Source organism: Rana temporaria, chromosome 1 (assembly GCF_905171775.1).
Source record: "Rana temporaria chromosome 1, aRanTem1.1, whole genome shotgun sequence".
Classification (NCBI taxonomy): domain Eukaryota; kingdom Metazoa; phylum Chordata; class Amphibia; order Anura; family Ranidae; genus Rana; species Rana temporaria.
The window spans coordinates 432,511,752-432,529,446 of record NC_053489.1 but is presented as its reverse complement, the minus strand read 5'-3'; the positions used below and the strand labels follow the sequence as shown (position 1 = coordinate 432,529,446).

General features: G+C 44.1%; 1 protein-coding gene across 2 annotated transcripts in view; it reads left to right on the top strand.

The window, feature by feature from the left end:
* PKD2 (polycystin 2, transient receptor potential cation channel) overlaps positions 1 to 17,695 on the top strand; it is a 98,195-nt gene that overhangs the window by 71,773 nt on the left and 8,727 nt on the right. For both annotated transcript variants that reach the window (XM_040325795.1, XM_040325786.1), the window contains exons 11-12: positions 7,439 to 7,560; positions 9,217 to 9,334. In XM_040325795.1, the coding sequence (XP_040181729.1) occupies positions 7,439 to 7,560; positions 9,217 to 9,334 (240 nt within the window). The remainder of the gene's footprint in view (positions 1 to 7,438; positions 7,561 to 9,216; positions 9,335 to 17,695) is intronic.

Sequence of the window (17,695 nt, the reverse complement as noted above, 5' to 3'; positions counted from 1 at the left end):
GAGAGAAACAGATGTTTGTGTGTGTGTGTGGTGGGGGGGGGGGGTCAGATGTGCAGGGGGGTACAAAGAGGAACTGATGTGTGTGTGTGGTGAGGGGGGGGGGGGGGGTCAGATGTGCAGGGGGTACAGAGAGGAACTGATGTGTGTGTGGTAAGGGGGGGGGGGTCAGATGTGCAGGGGGGTACAGAGAGGAACTGATGTGTGTGTGTGTGGTGAGGGGGGGGGGGGGTCAGATGTGCAGGGGGGTACAGAGAGGAACTGATGTGTGTGTGTGTGTGTGTGTGGTGAGGGGGGGGGGGGTCAGATGTGCAGGGGGTACAGAGAGGAACTGATGTTTGTGTGTGTGTGTGTGTGTGTGGTGGGGGGGGGTCAGATGTGCAGGGGGGTACAGAGAGGAACTGATGTGTGTGTGGTGAGGGGGGGGTCAGATGTGCAGGGGGTACAAAGAGGAACTGATGTGTGTGTGTGGTGAGGGGGGGGGTCAGATGTGCAGGGGGTACAGAGAGGAACTGATGTGTGTGTGGTGAGGGGGGGTCAGATGTGCAGGGGGTACAGAGAGGAACTGATGTGTGTGTGGTGAGGGGGGGGGGGGTCAGATGTGCAGGGGGGTACAGAGAGGAACTGATGTGTGTGTGTGTGGTGAGGGGGGGGGGTCAGATGTGCAGGGGGTACAGAGAGGAACTGATGTGTGTGGTGAGGGGGGTCAGATGTACAGGGGGGTACAGAGAGGAACTGATGTGTGTGTGTGTGTGTGTGTGGTGAGGGGGGGTCAGATGTACAGGGGGGTACAGAGAGGAACTGATGTGTGTGTGGTGAGGGGGGGGGTCAGATGTGCAGGGGGGTACAAAGAGGAACTGATGTGTGTGTGGTGAGGGGGGGGCGGTCAGATGATCAGGGGGTACTGGTACAGAACTAATTTGTGTGTGTGTGTGTGAGATGAGGGGGTGGGCAGATGTGCAGGGGGTACAGAGTGGAACTGATGTGTGTGGTGGGGGGGTTTGAGAGGTACAGATGTGTGGGTGGGATACAGTGGGGAACAGGCGTTCAGGGTGATATAGTGATGGGGTGATCTGATGTGTGAAGATCACCCCTGCGAACGCCTGCCCCACATCTCCGACCTACTCCCCCCAGGGACTGGGCTGCCCAGTTTAAAATGCCCGGGCCTATTTCTTGTCCCAGTCCGGGCCTGTGTACAAGCGACAAGGGAAGCAGCAAAAGCCCTCTAAGAAACTGTCTCATGGGTGTAGACAGGGATGCCAACGTTTCGAGGCTTTTAGGCAAAGTGTCGCCTCTTCATCAGGGCGAGGGCGGTGCGAAAGTGTCGCAGTACCGTCTAAAAATAAATAAATAAGATACCAATACCACTCTCCTATAGACCATCTCCACCTATACCCTAAACATCAAACACCTCCTGCTGGGCCAACTCCTCACAGGACCCCGTCGCCGACGCCTGCATTGACCATTTGGAAGGATTGGGTCTGCAGCAACTAGTATGTGGGCCCACATACTAGTTGCATTGACCATTTGGAAGGATTAGGTCTGCAGCAACTAGTATGTGGGCCCACATACTAGTTGCTGCAGAACTAATCCTTCCAAATGGTCAATGCAACTAGTATGTGGGCCCACATACTAGTTGCATTGACCATTTGGAAGGATTAGGTCTGCAGCAACTAGTATGTGGGCCCACGCATGTTTTAGGTCACACGCTCAATCTCATTTTCAGACAAGACTTGTAAATTAACATCCTGGAAAATGAGCCGCTACCATGGACAGATCACTATGCAATTAAATTCATAATTACTAAAAATGCCCCCTCAAAAAAAACGATAAAACCGGCGACAACACACTGGACTAGATTTCAGAAGAAGCTCCACTCGGAACTCTTCAAAACTACATTAGGGAACAAAATAAAAACAATCCAACAACATCAAACAGCCACAGAAACTCTTTATGCCATCAACCAGGCTCTACTACAGTCAGCAGACATAGTAGCGCCAAAATGCAAAACGTGCATCCGGAAAAACAACTCCAGCTGGTTTAACGACCAGCTGTCGTTGTTGAAGCAAGTGCGTAGAAGAGCGGAAGCAGCTTGAAAAAGAAGCTCATCAGAGGAAAACCACACTATTTACAAGGTAATAACTAAGAAATACCATAAAGAAATCTTTAAAGCCAAAAAAAATAATTTTTCCAACATCATCAAAAATGCCCTAAACCGCCCCCGCAAACTCTTTAATCTAGTCACCCAGACCATGAACCCAGTCTGTCTAGAGGCCCCGAATTCACAATTCACAAGAGTTCACAAGAATTTTGCAACAAATTATCGGATTATTTCATTAACAAGATTGACAAAATCCGTGAAAGTATTCAGCAAAATAGAACCTTTATCAACCCCCCCCCCCTAAATCACAAAGCTAATACCCACATATATCCACCGCAATCAACTAATTTCACTCTGAAACCCATTTCCATCAATGCCACTAAAAATATCATCAGTACTCTGCGAAATAGCACAGCGCCCAATGATATCATCCCCACTAAACTACTGAAAGAATGTGCCGATATTTTGGCACCAGCTATCACGCAGCTCATAAACCCTATCACGCAGCTCATAAACCAGTCATTCAAGGAGGGCATGGTGCCAACCTTGCTGAAACAAGGCATAATCAAACCAATTCTAAAAAAAAACACCCTTGACCCCAAAGACCCAAACCACCATCGACCCATAACAGGCCTAAATGTCTTCTCCAAGGTAATGGAGAAAGAAGTTGTACAATAGCTACAACTTCATCTAGACACCCATAAATTACTCGATCCGTTTCAATCTGGTTTTCGTCCTGGTCACGGGACAGAAACAGCACTGCTCAAAATATGGGACGACGCCCTCGAGGCAGCAGACGAAGGAGAATCTTGTCTTCTGGTACTGCTGGATCTAAGCGCAGCATTTGATACTGTAGACCACAAATTATTACTGACTCGGCTAGCTGAAGTAGCCAGAGTCGCGGAATGTGACTTATCTTGGTTCTCCTCCTTCTTGGAAAACCGATCACAAGTAGTGAAACTTGGTTCTTTCACTTCCCCCAGGGACCCCCTTTGTCGCCTGTTCTGTTCAATATCTATCTCCGCCCTCTTTTTGAAATCATCAGTAACCAGAAGTTACTTTACCACCCTTATGCAGATGACACACAACTGTATTTTCGCATCTGCAACAAAAAGGATCATTATCTCGGACTAGAGAAATGCCTTACCTTGATAGATAATTGGATGACCAAGAGTTACCTTAAACTCAACGGTTCGAAAACAGAACTTCTCCTCTTTCATGCCAATCGAAAGAATCTTCCCGCAACAACATGAACACCCCCGCTCATTCTGGGTAAAACCATCACCCCTAGCACCAAAGTCAAAAGTCTCAGAGTCATTTTTGACACCTACATGACAATGGATGCACAAATAGGGTCAGTAGTCAGCGGATCTCACCATCTGCTGCGCCTGCTACGCAGATTCACTACCTTTATCCCAAAAGAAGACATAGCAGTTGTGGTGGGTTCAATTATCAACTCCAGACTTGACTATGCAAATGCCCTCTATCTCGGACTCCCTAAATACCAAATCAGTCGTCTCCAAGTCGTTCAAAATACGGCCGCTCGACTTGTGACTGGGAAAAAACCATAGGAATCAATCTCACCTTCACTGAGATCCCTTCATTGGTTGCCAGTAAAAGACAGAAACGCATAAGTGTGTTCAAGGAAATGCCCCCCAATATCTATGCGAAAAACTAAAAGCTCACAACCCCAATCGCGTTCTGCAATCCACCAACCAAAATCTACTCCAGATACCTAAAGCCAGATACAAGGCCAAAGGAGAATGAAGATTTGCATTCCAAGGACCTAGACTATGGAACGCTCTACCAACCAGCATCCGGTTGGAGGTGAACTACCTGGCCTTCAGAAGAAAAATCAAAACCCATCTCTTCTGAGGGCAAAAAGTTTACTTAGGGAATGGATACTAAGCGCCCAGAGGCGATTCAGTTCGCATGTGTTGCGCTATATAAGTTTCTCACTCACTCACTCACTCACTCACTCAGGCCTCGTACACAAGACCAAGTTTCTCGGCAAAAACCAGCAAGAAACTTGCTGGGAGATATTTTTTTGTAGAGGAAACCGGTCATGTGTACATTTTCGTTGAGGAAACTGTCGAGAAACTCGACGAGCCAAAAAGAGAGCAAGTTCTCTATTTCCTCGACGGGAATGGAGAAACTTGCCTTGTCGAGTTCCTCGACAGCCTAACAAGGAACTCGACGAGGAAAACTATGTGTTTCGCCCCTCGAGTTCCTCGGTCGTGTGTACGAGGCTTCACTTTCAGCTAATTTGGGCCATGAACAGTAATTGACTTCCATATTTTCTTTTGGGAGAGCTTTGCATACATGGGAAGAGCGCAGTACAGGCACTGGATGTTTTGCTTGTACATCTGGTGCCCACAGAGAATAAGTTATAGAGATGCATTTCTGCTGTCGCTCTCTTATTGAGATATGTGTGTGTGTATATATGTATGTGTGTGCGTATATATATATATATATATATATATATATATATATATATATATATATATATGTGTGTATATATCATCGGTTACACTATAGTTATTGGGAAATAAATACACACAGTAAGTAAAATAGTATTTTAGTTTTTTCCCTAGTTCCAGGTTAAAATAGAGATGTGATGTTTAAAATATAAAAGAGAATGTTAGGTAGTAGAGGTGGGTATAGTACAGGGGTGCTCAACCAGTGGCCCGCGGAGCCCTCTGATGTGGCCCGCGACCTCCTGCTCTGGGATGGAATAGAATAGAATACTATTATTAAAGGTCAGTTTTATTACAAAAATCACAGTGTATATATGGGCATATCTGTTCTGCAGTGATTATTGGGCTGCTTTCAAACTGATCTGCAGGGCAGTGCACCTGCGGGTTACCTGCACTGAGCCATAGACTTCTGCGAGTTTGGGGAGGGTAAACTGCAGCGCATGTGTGTGAAAGCAGCCTTGAGCCCCTTTCACACGGTCAGTCTGACCCAATTGGACCCTCCATTCACCTCTAAGGAGTGGCAGATGTAAACCGACTTGTGTCCTATCTCCAATCTGATCCAATGTGCAAAAAAAGTATAGTGGGCTGTGTCTGTGTCCGCTCTGCAAATACAGAGGAGACACTGACCTGCCATCCGCCCGCTCCGCTCATTGTGGCCCGCGACCGGTTACCAAGTCGATTAAGTGGCCCTCTCTCTTCAAAAGGTTGGGCACCCCTGGTATAGGTGAACAGGTTATATGTATTTGAATGTACAATTTTGGAAATTTACAAATTCACTTTGGGATGCATTTGGAGATCTGTGCAGTCGGCTGCCTGTCATTGATCTGAACAGGCTGCCTGCAAGTGGCTGTACTATAGACCTGTGCGGGTAAAAATGGCCCTTCACTGGATTGTTTGGATTGGTACGGACATGAGAATGAGTCCTAATAGGTGATAAAGAAATGTTTCGTTTTTTTTCACCTGGAACTCAACATGATGGCGATCAGATTCTGTAGCAATGGCAATGTGGAGCAGGAAAATGCTGTCATCAAAACAAAAATTATTACACACACATGGGACTAATCTCTGCTTTATCAGCAGAAATATTGCGGCCATATTTGTTGTGTTGGGCAGGCTTAGTAGGTGTGGATGCCCAAAATGGCGCCAGATGAGCTACCGATGAGCTACCGTGCATGCATATCAGCTAATGAAAGGACGAAAACTGGACAGCCGCACTCCGAAATCACTTAAAATAAGTTGTCTTTTATTTTTCAACTGTACATACAGTCACTGCAACCAACAAAACACAGTATGGCCATGCATATCAGCTGTTGGGGCGTGTGGTACCCTGCAATACATTGTCAGTATGTTCACAACACAGGGAGACCAGATGAGGAGTTAGGCAAGCAGTGTACAGTGGGCACATGCTGAGTCACCACAACTGTTTTCTCCTCTCCGCCTATTAATATTGTACCCGATTTATACACACAGGGCGTGAGCTTTTGTAGTTTTATCTTTCTTTTCAACACAAGTATTGTCAAATTCATTTCATTTATATGTTCTAGCAGAACTTTACAATTTGACTTTACCCATTGGGTGTTTTAAAGACTGTGTCACCACAAAAAGCATGTAAACAGACGCGCCTGCACAAACCCTCACCACTCTGCTCTCATCACCAACCTTCAAACAGATGTTCCCAGTCCTGATCCTACCACTGCACCTAAAAAATAAAAATGGACACTCTCCATCCTGCTCTCACCGCCACACTTGCAAACAGATGTTTCCAACCCTGCATTTTTAGACCACACCTACACAAATGCTCCCCACTACTATTTCACCACCTTATATACAAACAACTGCTACCTACCCTGCTCTCACCACTCCACCTGCAAACAACCACTCCCCACTCTGACCAACATACCTGCAAACAGACACTCAAACCTTACTTTCAGCACCATAACTGCACAAATGCTCCACACCCTGCTGTCATTACCTCACCTCTACACGACCGCTCCTTACCCTGCTGTCACCACTGCTCCTACCCATAACCATTACCCACTCCACTTTCATCGCCACACCTGCACACAAATGCTCCCCTCTGGGCTCTCACCACTGAACCTGTATGTGACCTAGTCCCACCACTTCAGCTGCACACAACCACTTTCTACCCCCTTTTACCACAACATTTGCATGATTACCTATGCTCTACTGTACTGAAAAATGGTTCCCTCGCTGTCATTGCACCAACGTGCACTTTGCACTTATTCACTTGCCATCACTTCACAAACGTACACTTATTCACAGCACTGATGTGTACCCTTTCACTTGCTGGCATTGTACTGATATGCTCTTATTTACTTAAAAGCACTACACTGACTGGCACTTATTCGCTGCCACAGCATCAGTGTGCACTTACTCACTTTCCCCCATTGCACTGATGCACACTTACTCACTTGCCCCCACTGCACTGATGCACACTTACTCACTTGCCCCCATTGTATTGATGCACATTTACTCACTTGCCCCCATTGCATTGATACACACTTACTCACTTGCCCCCATTGCATTGATACACACTTACTCACTTGCCCCCTTTGCATTGATGCACACGTACTCACTTGCCCCCTTTGTATTGATGCACACTTACTAACTGGCCCCCATTGCATTGATGCACACTTACTCACTTGCCCCCATTGCATTGTTTGCACACTTACTCACTTGCCCCCATTGCATTGATGCACACTTACTTGTCGCCTCTGCACCAACATGCACTTCTGTTTTCCACCCATTTAATGAACAGGCACTCTTTTGCTAGACTGGAATTTAAAGAGTAACTTAAAATGCCAATGAAGCAAAATTAATATAAAGATTTACATTTCTCTAGGGCTGTAGCAAAGCATTGGTGAAGCTTAAGCTGAGGAAGACTACGGTGGATGACATTTCAGAGAGTCTCCGGCAAGGAGGAGGAAAGCTAAACTTTGATGAGCTAAGACAAGACCTAAAAGGGTAAAATCATGGTTCACAGAGGGGATAGGGTGGCAATACTTGAGTGATATTCACACAGTAAATGTGTAACAGAAATCGCAGCATGTATATTTAAAATGCATGTCAAGCCAAAAAGCTCTTTTTCTAGTGGTAAAGGATTAGAACTCATGCTGGTTTTTATGTGCTGTCTAGGATTCTGTTAGGGAGAGTAAAGCCTCGTACACACGACCAAGGAACTTGATGGGCGAAACACATCGTTTTCCTCGTCGAGTTCCTTGTTAGGCTGTCGAGGAACTCGACAAGCCAATTTTCTCCATTCCCATCGAGGAAATAGAGAACTTGCTCTCTTTTTTTGGCTCGTCGAGTTTCTCGACAGTTTCCTCAACGAAAATGTACACACGACCGGTTTCCTCGGCAAAAAAATATCTCCCAGCAAGTTTCTTGCTGGTTTTTGCCGAGAAACTTGGTCGTGTGCACGAGGCTTTAGCCTATCTTCTTTAATTTTGACAACCATTTCACCATACAAGAAGCAAGGGAGAATCTGCATCACTTCCTGTCTGGTAAAACCGTGTGTCAGCAGGACTGGAAGAGAGGGAAAATCTCTAACAGAGCCCTGGATTGCCGTACAATACAAACCTGACAGAGGTTCTAAACCTTTCCCTTCCCAAAACCTAAGAAACAGTTTTGGCTGTACATTTGAATAAGACGCTGTAATTTGAAAATATGGCTACTGTTATGTACAAAAAGTGACAGCGGGCGGTCAGGCATCTTCTCCCGCTGTCACTGTTTGAAAATAACGTGGCAATGCAGAGCTCCACCGACATGGTCATGTCATTTATTCACGGTTCTCTGTGAATGGGAAACTACAAGTCCAAATAGCCTTTGAAGCTGTCTACTTGTAGTTTCAGTGGACTACCTTGGTGCTGTTGACCACTCTGTTAGTTCATTCATTCTTCCGGTCAGTGTGTATCTGTCTGCCTGTACGAGGTAAGAGCAGACAGATACAATGACAAGTCTGTAGGAGTCCTGCAGAGATGAAAGCATGCAATGCTTTCCAGGCTCCAAGTAAAAAGAATAATAACTGCACTTTTTTCACCTACAAAACTATGTGTATTTTTCTATTTTATTTTTACTAGGTGAACTTATCCTTTAAAGTAAAACTAGGCAAAACTTTTTTTCTTATTTTTCCCGATAGAGTAAGGCCTCGTACACACGACCGGGTTTCTCGGCAAAAACCAGCAAGAAACTTGCTGGGAGATATTTTTTTTGCAGAGGAAACCGGTCGTGTGTACATTTTCGTTGAGGAAACTGTCGAGAAACTCGACGAGCCAAAAAGAAAGCATGTTCTCTATTTCCTTGACGGGAATGGAGAAAATTGGCTTGTTGAGTTTCTCGACGGCTTCACAAGGAACTCGACGAGCAAAACGATGTGTTTCGCCCGTCGAGTTTCTCGGTCGTGTGTACGAGGCCTTAAGGGAGGGTTATAACCCCTGTCAGTTTATTTTTTGCCATCTGTGTCTTATTGGGAAGATTTTGCCTTCACTTCCTGTCCCATAGCCAGAACAGGAAGTAAGAGGAAAACCCTGCAAATTAAGAGAACCCCCCATGTCACCAGAACTAATGTCCCCATTGGAAGATTTCCCGTCTAATACTGGGGTATTCTTTTTTTTTCTACAGGAAAGGCCACACAGATGCAGAAATTGAGGCAATTTTTGCCAAGTATGACCAAGATGGAGACCAGGAACTTACTGAACATGAACATCAGCAGATGAGGGATGATCTGGAGAAAGAGAGGGTGAGTAACCTAAAAGTCGGCTTTACACCTCTGCGTTGTGGTAATGCACTATGTGTGTGTTGTGGTACCCATTATTTTGAATGCCACCCCAATTCACTACGGAATGTACTTGTATTGCAGCACAGGTTCATTTTTTGGTTCATTGTGGTGCATTGGCATTTAAATGGATGAGCTGCCTTAACACAACGTATGTTGACATACTGGACCACGCAGATGTGGATGGGACCTTAACCCCTTCATGTCTAAGCTTTTTTTCTGTCACTTGTTGCTTACAAGTTAAAAATCTGTATTTTTTTTGCTAGAAAATTAAGTAGAACCCACAAACATATATTTTTTTAGCAGAGACCCTAGAGAATAAAATGGCGATCGTTGCAATATTTTATGTCACACTGTATTTGCAGGGCGGTCTTTCAAATACAATTTTTTTCAATATCTCTAGCTTTTTTTTTTTTACCAGAAAATGTGTCATAAAAAGGTGCAAGTGCAAGTTCTTTGCATTTTTAGATGTGTTTTGTTGAACATGTTTGCATTTTGCTTGTTGCCTTGGGTAGCGGCATATAAAACTGTGCGTAGGGGTATGTAGCAGAATTTAGAAATTGTACACCTTGTGGGTCTCGGCATGCTTAGACATGGTTTAAATACATTTTGGCAGCAAGTGTACAGTGAATAATTTAGTGTGGACCTATCATTAAAGTATAATAATTGTGCTGCGCTTAAAGGGTTGCAAATCCTCGTAAAAAAATAAAATAAAAATAACAAACATGCCTATACTTACCTGCCCTGTGCTATAAATTTGCATAGAGCAGCCCCGATCCTCTTCTTCTGGGGTACCCAGTCCCTTCTTTTCATTGGGTGCCCCCACGGAGAGCTGCTTTTTATTGCAGCACGCGTGTGGGCTTGCTCTCGAGTCCCACTGCTGCTTGCATTGACATAGACAGTGCGACTCAGCCCCATCCCCTGCTCCCGTGCCACTGGATTTGATTGACAGCAGCAGGACTCAATGGCTCTTGCTGCTATCAATCTGTCCAAGGAGGAGAGAGACAGCGGCTGGAGCCACTGCGCTCGTGCACTTAGCTGGAACGAATCAGGCTCAGGTTGGAAAAGGGGGGGGAGGGGCAGCACAGAAGGTTTTTCACCTTACTACATAGAATGCAGTAAGGTGAAAAACGTAGAGGGTTTACAACCACTTTAATAACTAGGTGGTATAGAAAAAAAACTCAAAACATTACAGTAATAAATCGAATAAGCATGACATTACATACAGTGCCTTGCGAAAGTATTCGGCCCCCTTGAACTTTGCGACCTTTTGCCACATTTCAGGCTTCAAACATAAAGATATAAAACTGTAATTTTTTTTGAAGCATCAACAACAAGTGGGACACAATCATGAAGTGGAACGAAATTTATTGGATATTTCAAACTTTTTTTATTAAATAAAAAACTGAAAAATTGGGCGTGCAAAATTATTCAGCCCCTTTACTTTCAGTGCAGCAAACTCTCTCCAGAAGTTCAGTGAGGATCTCTGAATGATCCAATGTTGACCTAAATGACTAATGATGATAAATAAAATCCACCTGTGTGTAATCAAGTCTCCGTATAAATGCACCTGCACTGTGATAGTCTGAAGCCTCGTACACACGACCGAGAAACTCGACGGGCGAAACACATCGTTTTCCTCGTCGAGTTCCTTGTTAGGCTGTCGAGGAACTCGACAAGCCAATTTTCTCCATTCCCGTCAAGTAAATAGAGAACATGCTTTCTTTTTGGCTCGTCGAGTTTCTCAACAGTTTCCTCGACGAAAATGTACACACGACCGGTTTCCTCGGCAAAAAAATTTCTCCCAGCAAGTTTCTTGCTGGTTTTTGCCGAGAAACTCGGCCGTGTGTACGAGGCCTCAGAGATCCGTTTAAAGTGCAGAGAGCATCATGAAGAACAAGGAACACACCAGGCAGGTCTGAGATACTGTTGTGGAGAAGTTTAAAGCCGGATTTGGATACAAAAAGATTTCCCAAGCTTTTAACATCCCAAGGAGCACTGTGCAAGCGATAATATTGAAATGGAAGGAGTATCAGACCACTGCAAATCTACGAAGACCTGGCCGTCCCTCTAAACTTTCAGCTCATACAAGGAGAAGACTGATCAGAGATGCAGCCAAGAGGCCCATGATCACTCTGGATGAACTGCAGAGATCTACAGCTGAGGTGGGAGACTCTGTCCATAGGACATCAGTCATATACTGCACAAATCTGGCCTTTATGGAAGAGTGGCAAGAAGAAAGACATTTCTTAAAGATATCCATAAAAAGTGTTGTTTAAAGTTTGCCACAAGCCACCTGGGAGACACACCAAACATGTGTAAGAAGGTGCTCTGGTCGGATGAAACCAAAATCAAACTTTTTGGCAACAATGCAAAACGTTATGTTTGGCGTAAAAGCAACACAGCTCATCACCCTGAACACACCATCCCCACTGTCAAACATGGTGGTGGCAGCATCATGGTTTGGGCCTGCTTTTCTTCAGCAGGGACAGGGAAGATGGTTAAAATTGATGGGAAGATGGATGGAGCCAAATACAGGACCATTCTGGAAGAAAACCGGATGGAGTCTGCAAAAGACCTGAGACTGGGACGGAGATTTGTCTTCCAACAAGACAATGATCCAAAACATAAAGCAAAATCTACAATGGAATGGTTCACAAATAAACATATCCAGGTGTTAGAATGGCCAAGTCAAAGTCCAGACCTGAATCCAATCGAGAATCTGTGGAAAGAACTGAAAACTGCTGTTCACAAACGCTCTCCATCCAACCTCACTGAGCTCGAGCGGTTTTGCAAGGAGGAATGGGCAAAAATTTCAGTCTCTCGATGTGCAAAACTGATAGAGACATACCCCAAGTGACTTACAACTGTAATCGCAGCAAAAGGTGGCGCTACAAAGTATTAAACTTAAGGGGGCTGAATAATTTTGCACGCCCAATTTTTCAGTTTTTTATTTGTTAAAAAAGTTTGAAATATCCAATAAATTTCGTTCCACTTCATGATTGTGTCCCACTTGTTGTTGATTCTTCAAAAAAAATTACAGTTTTATATCTTTATGTTTTAAGCCTGAAATGTGGCAAAAGGTCGCAAAGTTCAAGGGGGCCGAATACTTTCGCAAGGCACTGTAAATCAAAGTGATATTTCAATGCATCAGATAGTGAATAACGTTTGCTTTGTGACACTTTTTCTTGAAAAACAACATCAATGTGTGCACTATCCTGTGGTGAAACCTCTGTAACCCTTTACAATGGTTTGTTAATCAGCTGCCGTGATTCAGCATACCTTTTTGACTTTGCACTTTGTAAAGGCTCATGGAAAAACTTGCAGGGCACTTCTCGGTCACTAAGGTGAATTTACAGTGGGGAGTTTGTTTATTATCTTTCACATTTCTAGGGTACATTTGACCCACTGGTCATTACGTTACGATTTAATTGCTTTAGATTTAGTGTCCTCCTTTGTGACCATATTCTCCCTTTTTTTCTTTGTGGTGATGAAATTACAAGCACTAATTATGTCAATTGCTGTACTTACACTCATAAAACAAGCTAATGACTAATTCAAAATATGTGGAATAACACACCTAAACGTTATCTTATCTTCTTATCGTTCCCTTTCTTCGGGGAGTATTAAGGATGAATTTTATCTGCATGTTTTTTTCTTCACACTTACACAAAAATGTATTTAGACTAGATGCTACCTCTACTGCGCTTGTTCATATGTTAGAGACTGCACATACCCTTAGAATGGTATGAGTTCTACACAAAATATACAAAAAAGTACAATAAGTTCTCTTTTTTTAATCAGGAAAAATGTTATTAAAAAGAAGGAAGAAAAAAACAGCAATTCTAGAACAGATCAGTAACCAAAGCGAAAGCCAACCGTTCCATGTACAGAGTCAAAATCAGTTAGGCCCCTTCCACACTACTGCGACTTCAAAGTCATGTGATTTTACCACAAATTTGCCGCGATTTCAGGGAATGCCTGTGTAAGTGGCATTAAAATCGGACCAAAGTAGTGCAGGGACTACTTTGAAGTTCGGAACGACCTCAAGTCGTACTAATATGAATGGTTGTCATTGAAAATCATGGGAAACGACTTGTCATGCTACTTTGACATCACAAATCGTGGGACAAGTCGTATAAGTGTGAAAGGGGCCTTAATGATACAAACTTAGCAAATCATAGCAGAGACCACCAAGTTTATCATAAAGCGGCACAGTGAATGAAAGACATACAGCATAAGTAACTTCCTTTTGTTATCCAGCCATTCGGCTAAAACCGATAACCAAAGGAGGTATACATTAACCTTTCGGGAGACTATTCAAGACTGGGTCAAGCAGGATAATGCTCTGGTTGTCCAACCATGGCCCCCAAAGGTTATCATATTTATGGGGGCATCCACTATGTTGGTACAGTATATGTACTTCTCCAAACTTTTCTCCCATACACTGTAACCGTCCTTTATGGGAAGGGGGATCAGGTGATTTCCAATGCTGCAAAATAACTCTCCGGGTTTCAAAAAAGGCTCTACTGCTACTCTAGTAAGGGCACAAAAAGTTATTTAGCTGCATTCCTACCCCACTGTTAAGCCTCGTACACACGACCGAGGAACTCGACGGGCGAAACACATCGCTTTCCTCGTCGAGTTCCTTGTTAGGCTGTCGAGGAATTCGACAAGGCAAGTTTCTCCATTCCCGTCGAGGAAATAGAGAACTTGCTCTCTTTTTGGCTCGTCGAGTTTCTTGACAGTTTCCTCGTCGAAAATGTACACACAACCGGTTTCCTCTGCAAAAAAATATCTCTCAGCAAGTTTCTTGCTGGTTTTTGCCGAGAAACTTGGTCGTGTATACGAGGCCCGTAGGTGCTGCTGCTTGATTAGAATAGTGGATTATGACTGTACAGCATGTGAACCACAGTAGAAAGCAATAGCTCTACAGTTGATGCCAAATTAGAAAAGCATAGCGTATGTTGTCTATCTAACACTGAATTCTTAGTTTTAAAGTAAATGTTCGACTTTATAAAAAAAAATATTGAAAACAATTTAGAGACAGGTAGATTGCTGGAAACAAGTAATTTGCTAATAAATCCAGTTGACAGGGTTCTCACCAGACCTCCTCTTGAACCTCCATGGAGGTATGATTATGTCAGATTTTTGCGTCTCAAAGCTGTACAATCGTTTAGCATGGAAATTTGGCGTTTTATATTGTAGGCCTGTAATTCTTAGGAATAACTCACTTAAATCTGTCCGAACAAGAGTCTAGTAGACATCTCGGGTATAATAAAGTTTGAAACACGATTATAATATAATAAAAAACTATAAATAATTATAAAAAATAATAATAATAAAATTTCCCCGCGATTCACTATCGCTCAATTCTGCAAGTGTTTTAATTTATTATCGCTGTTTTCTTGCTGGTCTAAACCCACTTTTGACGTAAACTGACACTTTTTGGTTGCTATGGACAATCTACAGTTTCCAGGCAGAAACAACAGTATATATAATATAAAACTGCATGCAGGACACTGGAGAAAACACTAGGGACAAAAGGGAGGTAAAATGATTTCATACAGTAATGTAATCTGTAAGATTACAGTGTACTGTATGTGTTGTGTTTTGTGTACTTTTTGAATTCGCCGCCGCGACGCGATGCTCGCAGGGAACTGAGCCCGGAACACAGGACATCTGGCAGATGATCTGGCAGAGGACACTGCAGGGGGGACATCGCAGGTTCCCGGTGACAAGGTAAGTAAACTGCACCAGGATTCTGCAATACAATTCCGAGGGTTACTGAAATTATTTTTCTTATAGATCAATATAGAAACATGTCTCTTGCCAACCTAAACTCTTGAAGACTTAGCAGGCAGTGACATGTTGTACCAGATGTTCTTTGAGAATTAAGTACTTTCTATCATGGATGCTTATAATTAACATATTTGCATACTTTAGTCTTAACACTATCATAAAATTCATTGATTTTCATTTAAAGCAAACAACAATCCTAATGCTGGCCATAGATGGTTCAACTCTCCGCAGGTTCAGCAGCGACTGGCCAAGATTCAAACCATGTATAGACAGTAGGGCTGCTGAATATAATCGTTGAATCGATGCATCGAGATTCGACCGCCGGCGATTCTGCATCGATGCTGTAGCTTTAAATAATCGATGCATGTTGATGACGTCATTGTCGCGTCATGCAGTCCGCCGAGCCGAGTGGAGCAGGAATCAGCAGAAGTTTAGGCGCTTTTTTTCCGGCCTCCCGCCTCAGGCTGACGTCATCCCCAGCTGCCCAGAGAGTGTGTCGCAAGTCCGACTCGAGAGTGAGTGAGACAGAGGAGAAGACATGTGTTCTCTGACTCCGGTCCCGGTCCCCAGAGCTCACGCTCAGCTTTCCTCGTCGGCCGCACAGTCAGTACAGTACTGTATCACTGTGTGCAGCCGTGTGAACTGCACTGCACTGCACACAGGCCAGGGGAGACTGTCCGCCCTTCACCCGACTCATCAAGTCACATGCAGCAGCTGCAGGAGCAGGACTGGGAGACCAGACCAGGGAGAGAGACCTGAGCGAGCCAGGCTGTGGTTGTCTCATCACACAGGCAGCAGGAGAGGAGACATTTCATCCTCATCGTCATCAGACAGGTACACAACATCATTACACAAGAGAAGAGACACTGGCTGTCACACACACACAGACATAGTAAGACACACTTACAGTACTATGTCTGTGTGTGTGTGTGTGACAGCCAGTGTCTCTTCTCTTGTGTAATGATGTTGTGTACCTGTCTGATGTGCTTCTGGGCTTCATAACTGGAGAAAATATACAGATCCTCAGTTATGAAGCCCAGACGCACATCAGGGGTTAAAGGTTTATGAAAGCAAAGCAGCCGTGGAACAGTGGCAAAGAGGAACTACAGGCTTTTAATTTGTTTCCTATGCACCTACTATTCAGGATATTATATTATATACAATATAATATCTCGAATAGTAGGTGAATAGGAAACAAGTTGACTCACTGCTGCTTTTCTTTCCTCAAATGCCTTGTACGTTTTATACAAACCCCCTGCTGATGCTGACGAGCTGGAATGGAGATCGGGGGATGGTGAGCAGGCAGATCGCCCATCTCATTACCGCCTACAATGACACAAGTAATGTGTAATTCAGCTTAGTTATCTAAGCTGAATTACACATTACTTGTGTCATTGCAGGCTAGCCCTATTTGTACAACCTCTGATAAGATGACTGTATTCCTACAAGCCCTATTTTTTGTGGTGTGGCACCATCTATGTGATATTAAAAAGCAGAGAGGTCACTTAATGTATGATTCTCTAATAAGTGCTATTGCTTCTACTCATGTGCATCTTGTCAATAACAGAGGAGGAGGAGGGTGCTGTGATCCGGGTACGGGCATGTAGTGGAATCTGATGTGTCACCTGTGATAAGTCATTGTCACTGCAGGCAGGGACTGGGCTGTATGGAGGAGAAATATAGACCATCTCCTGTACTATGTCCACAGTCTCTGATCATCTCCTGTACTATGTCCACAGTCTCTGATCATCTCCTGTACTATGTCCACAGTCTCTGATCATCTCCTGTACTATGTCCGCAGTCTCTGATCATCTCCTGTACTATGTCCACAGTCTCTGATCATCTCCTGTACTATGTCCACAGTCTCTGATCATCTCCTGTACTATGTCCGCAGTCTCTGATCATCTCCTGTACTATGTCCACAGTCTCTGATCATCTCCTGTACTATGTCCACAGTCTCTGATCATCTCCTGTACTATGTCCGCAGTCTCTGATCATCTCCTGTACTATGTCCACAGTCTCTGATCATCTCCTGTACTATGTCCGCAGTCTCTGATCATCTGTACTATGTCCACAGTCTCTGATCATCTCCTGTACTATGTCCACAGTCTCTGATCATCTCCTGTACTATGTCCGCAGTCTCTGATCATCTCCTGTACTATACCCGCAGTCTCTGATCATCTCCTGTACTATGCCCGCAGTCTCTGATCATCTCCTGTACTATGCCCGCAGTCTCTGATCATCTCCTTTAGTATTTTTGGGAGGAGAGCCATGCGCACTTGCGCTGCAATCGTGATGCATCGCGGAATCAAATCGTGGACTTGATAATCGTAATCGCATCGAATCGTGAGACCGGTGAAGATGCGCAGCCCTAATAGACAGGCTGAATGTACCCAAGTTCATCGATCAATCAACTTGGATACAGCAAGCCTGTTGGATTTTACATGTGATTATTGCTAGCGGCTATTATAGTCGCTAGCAGTAATCACTGTGTTCTCCAGGCGGGGACTGGAGATCACAATG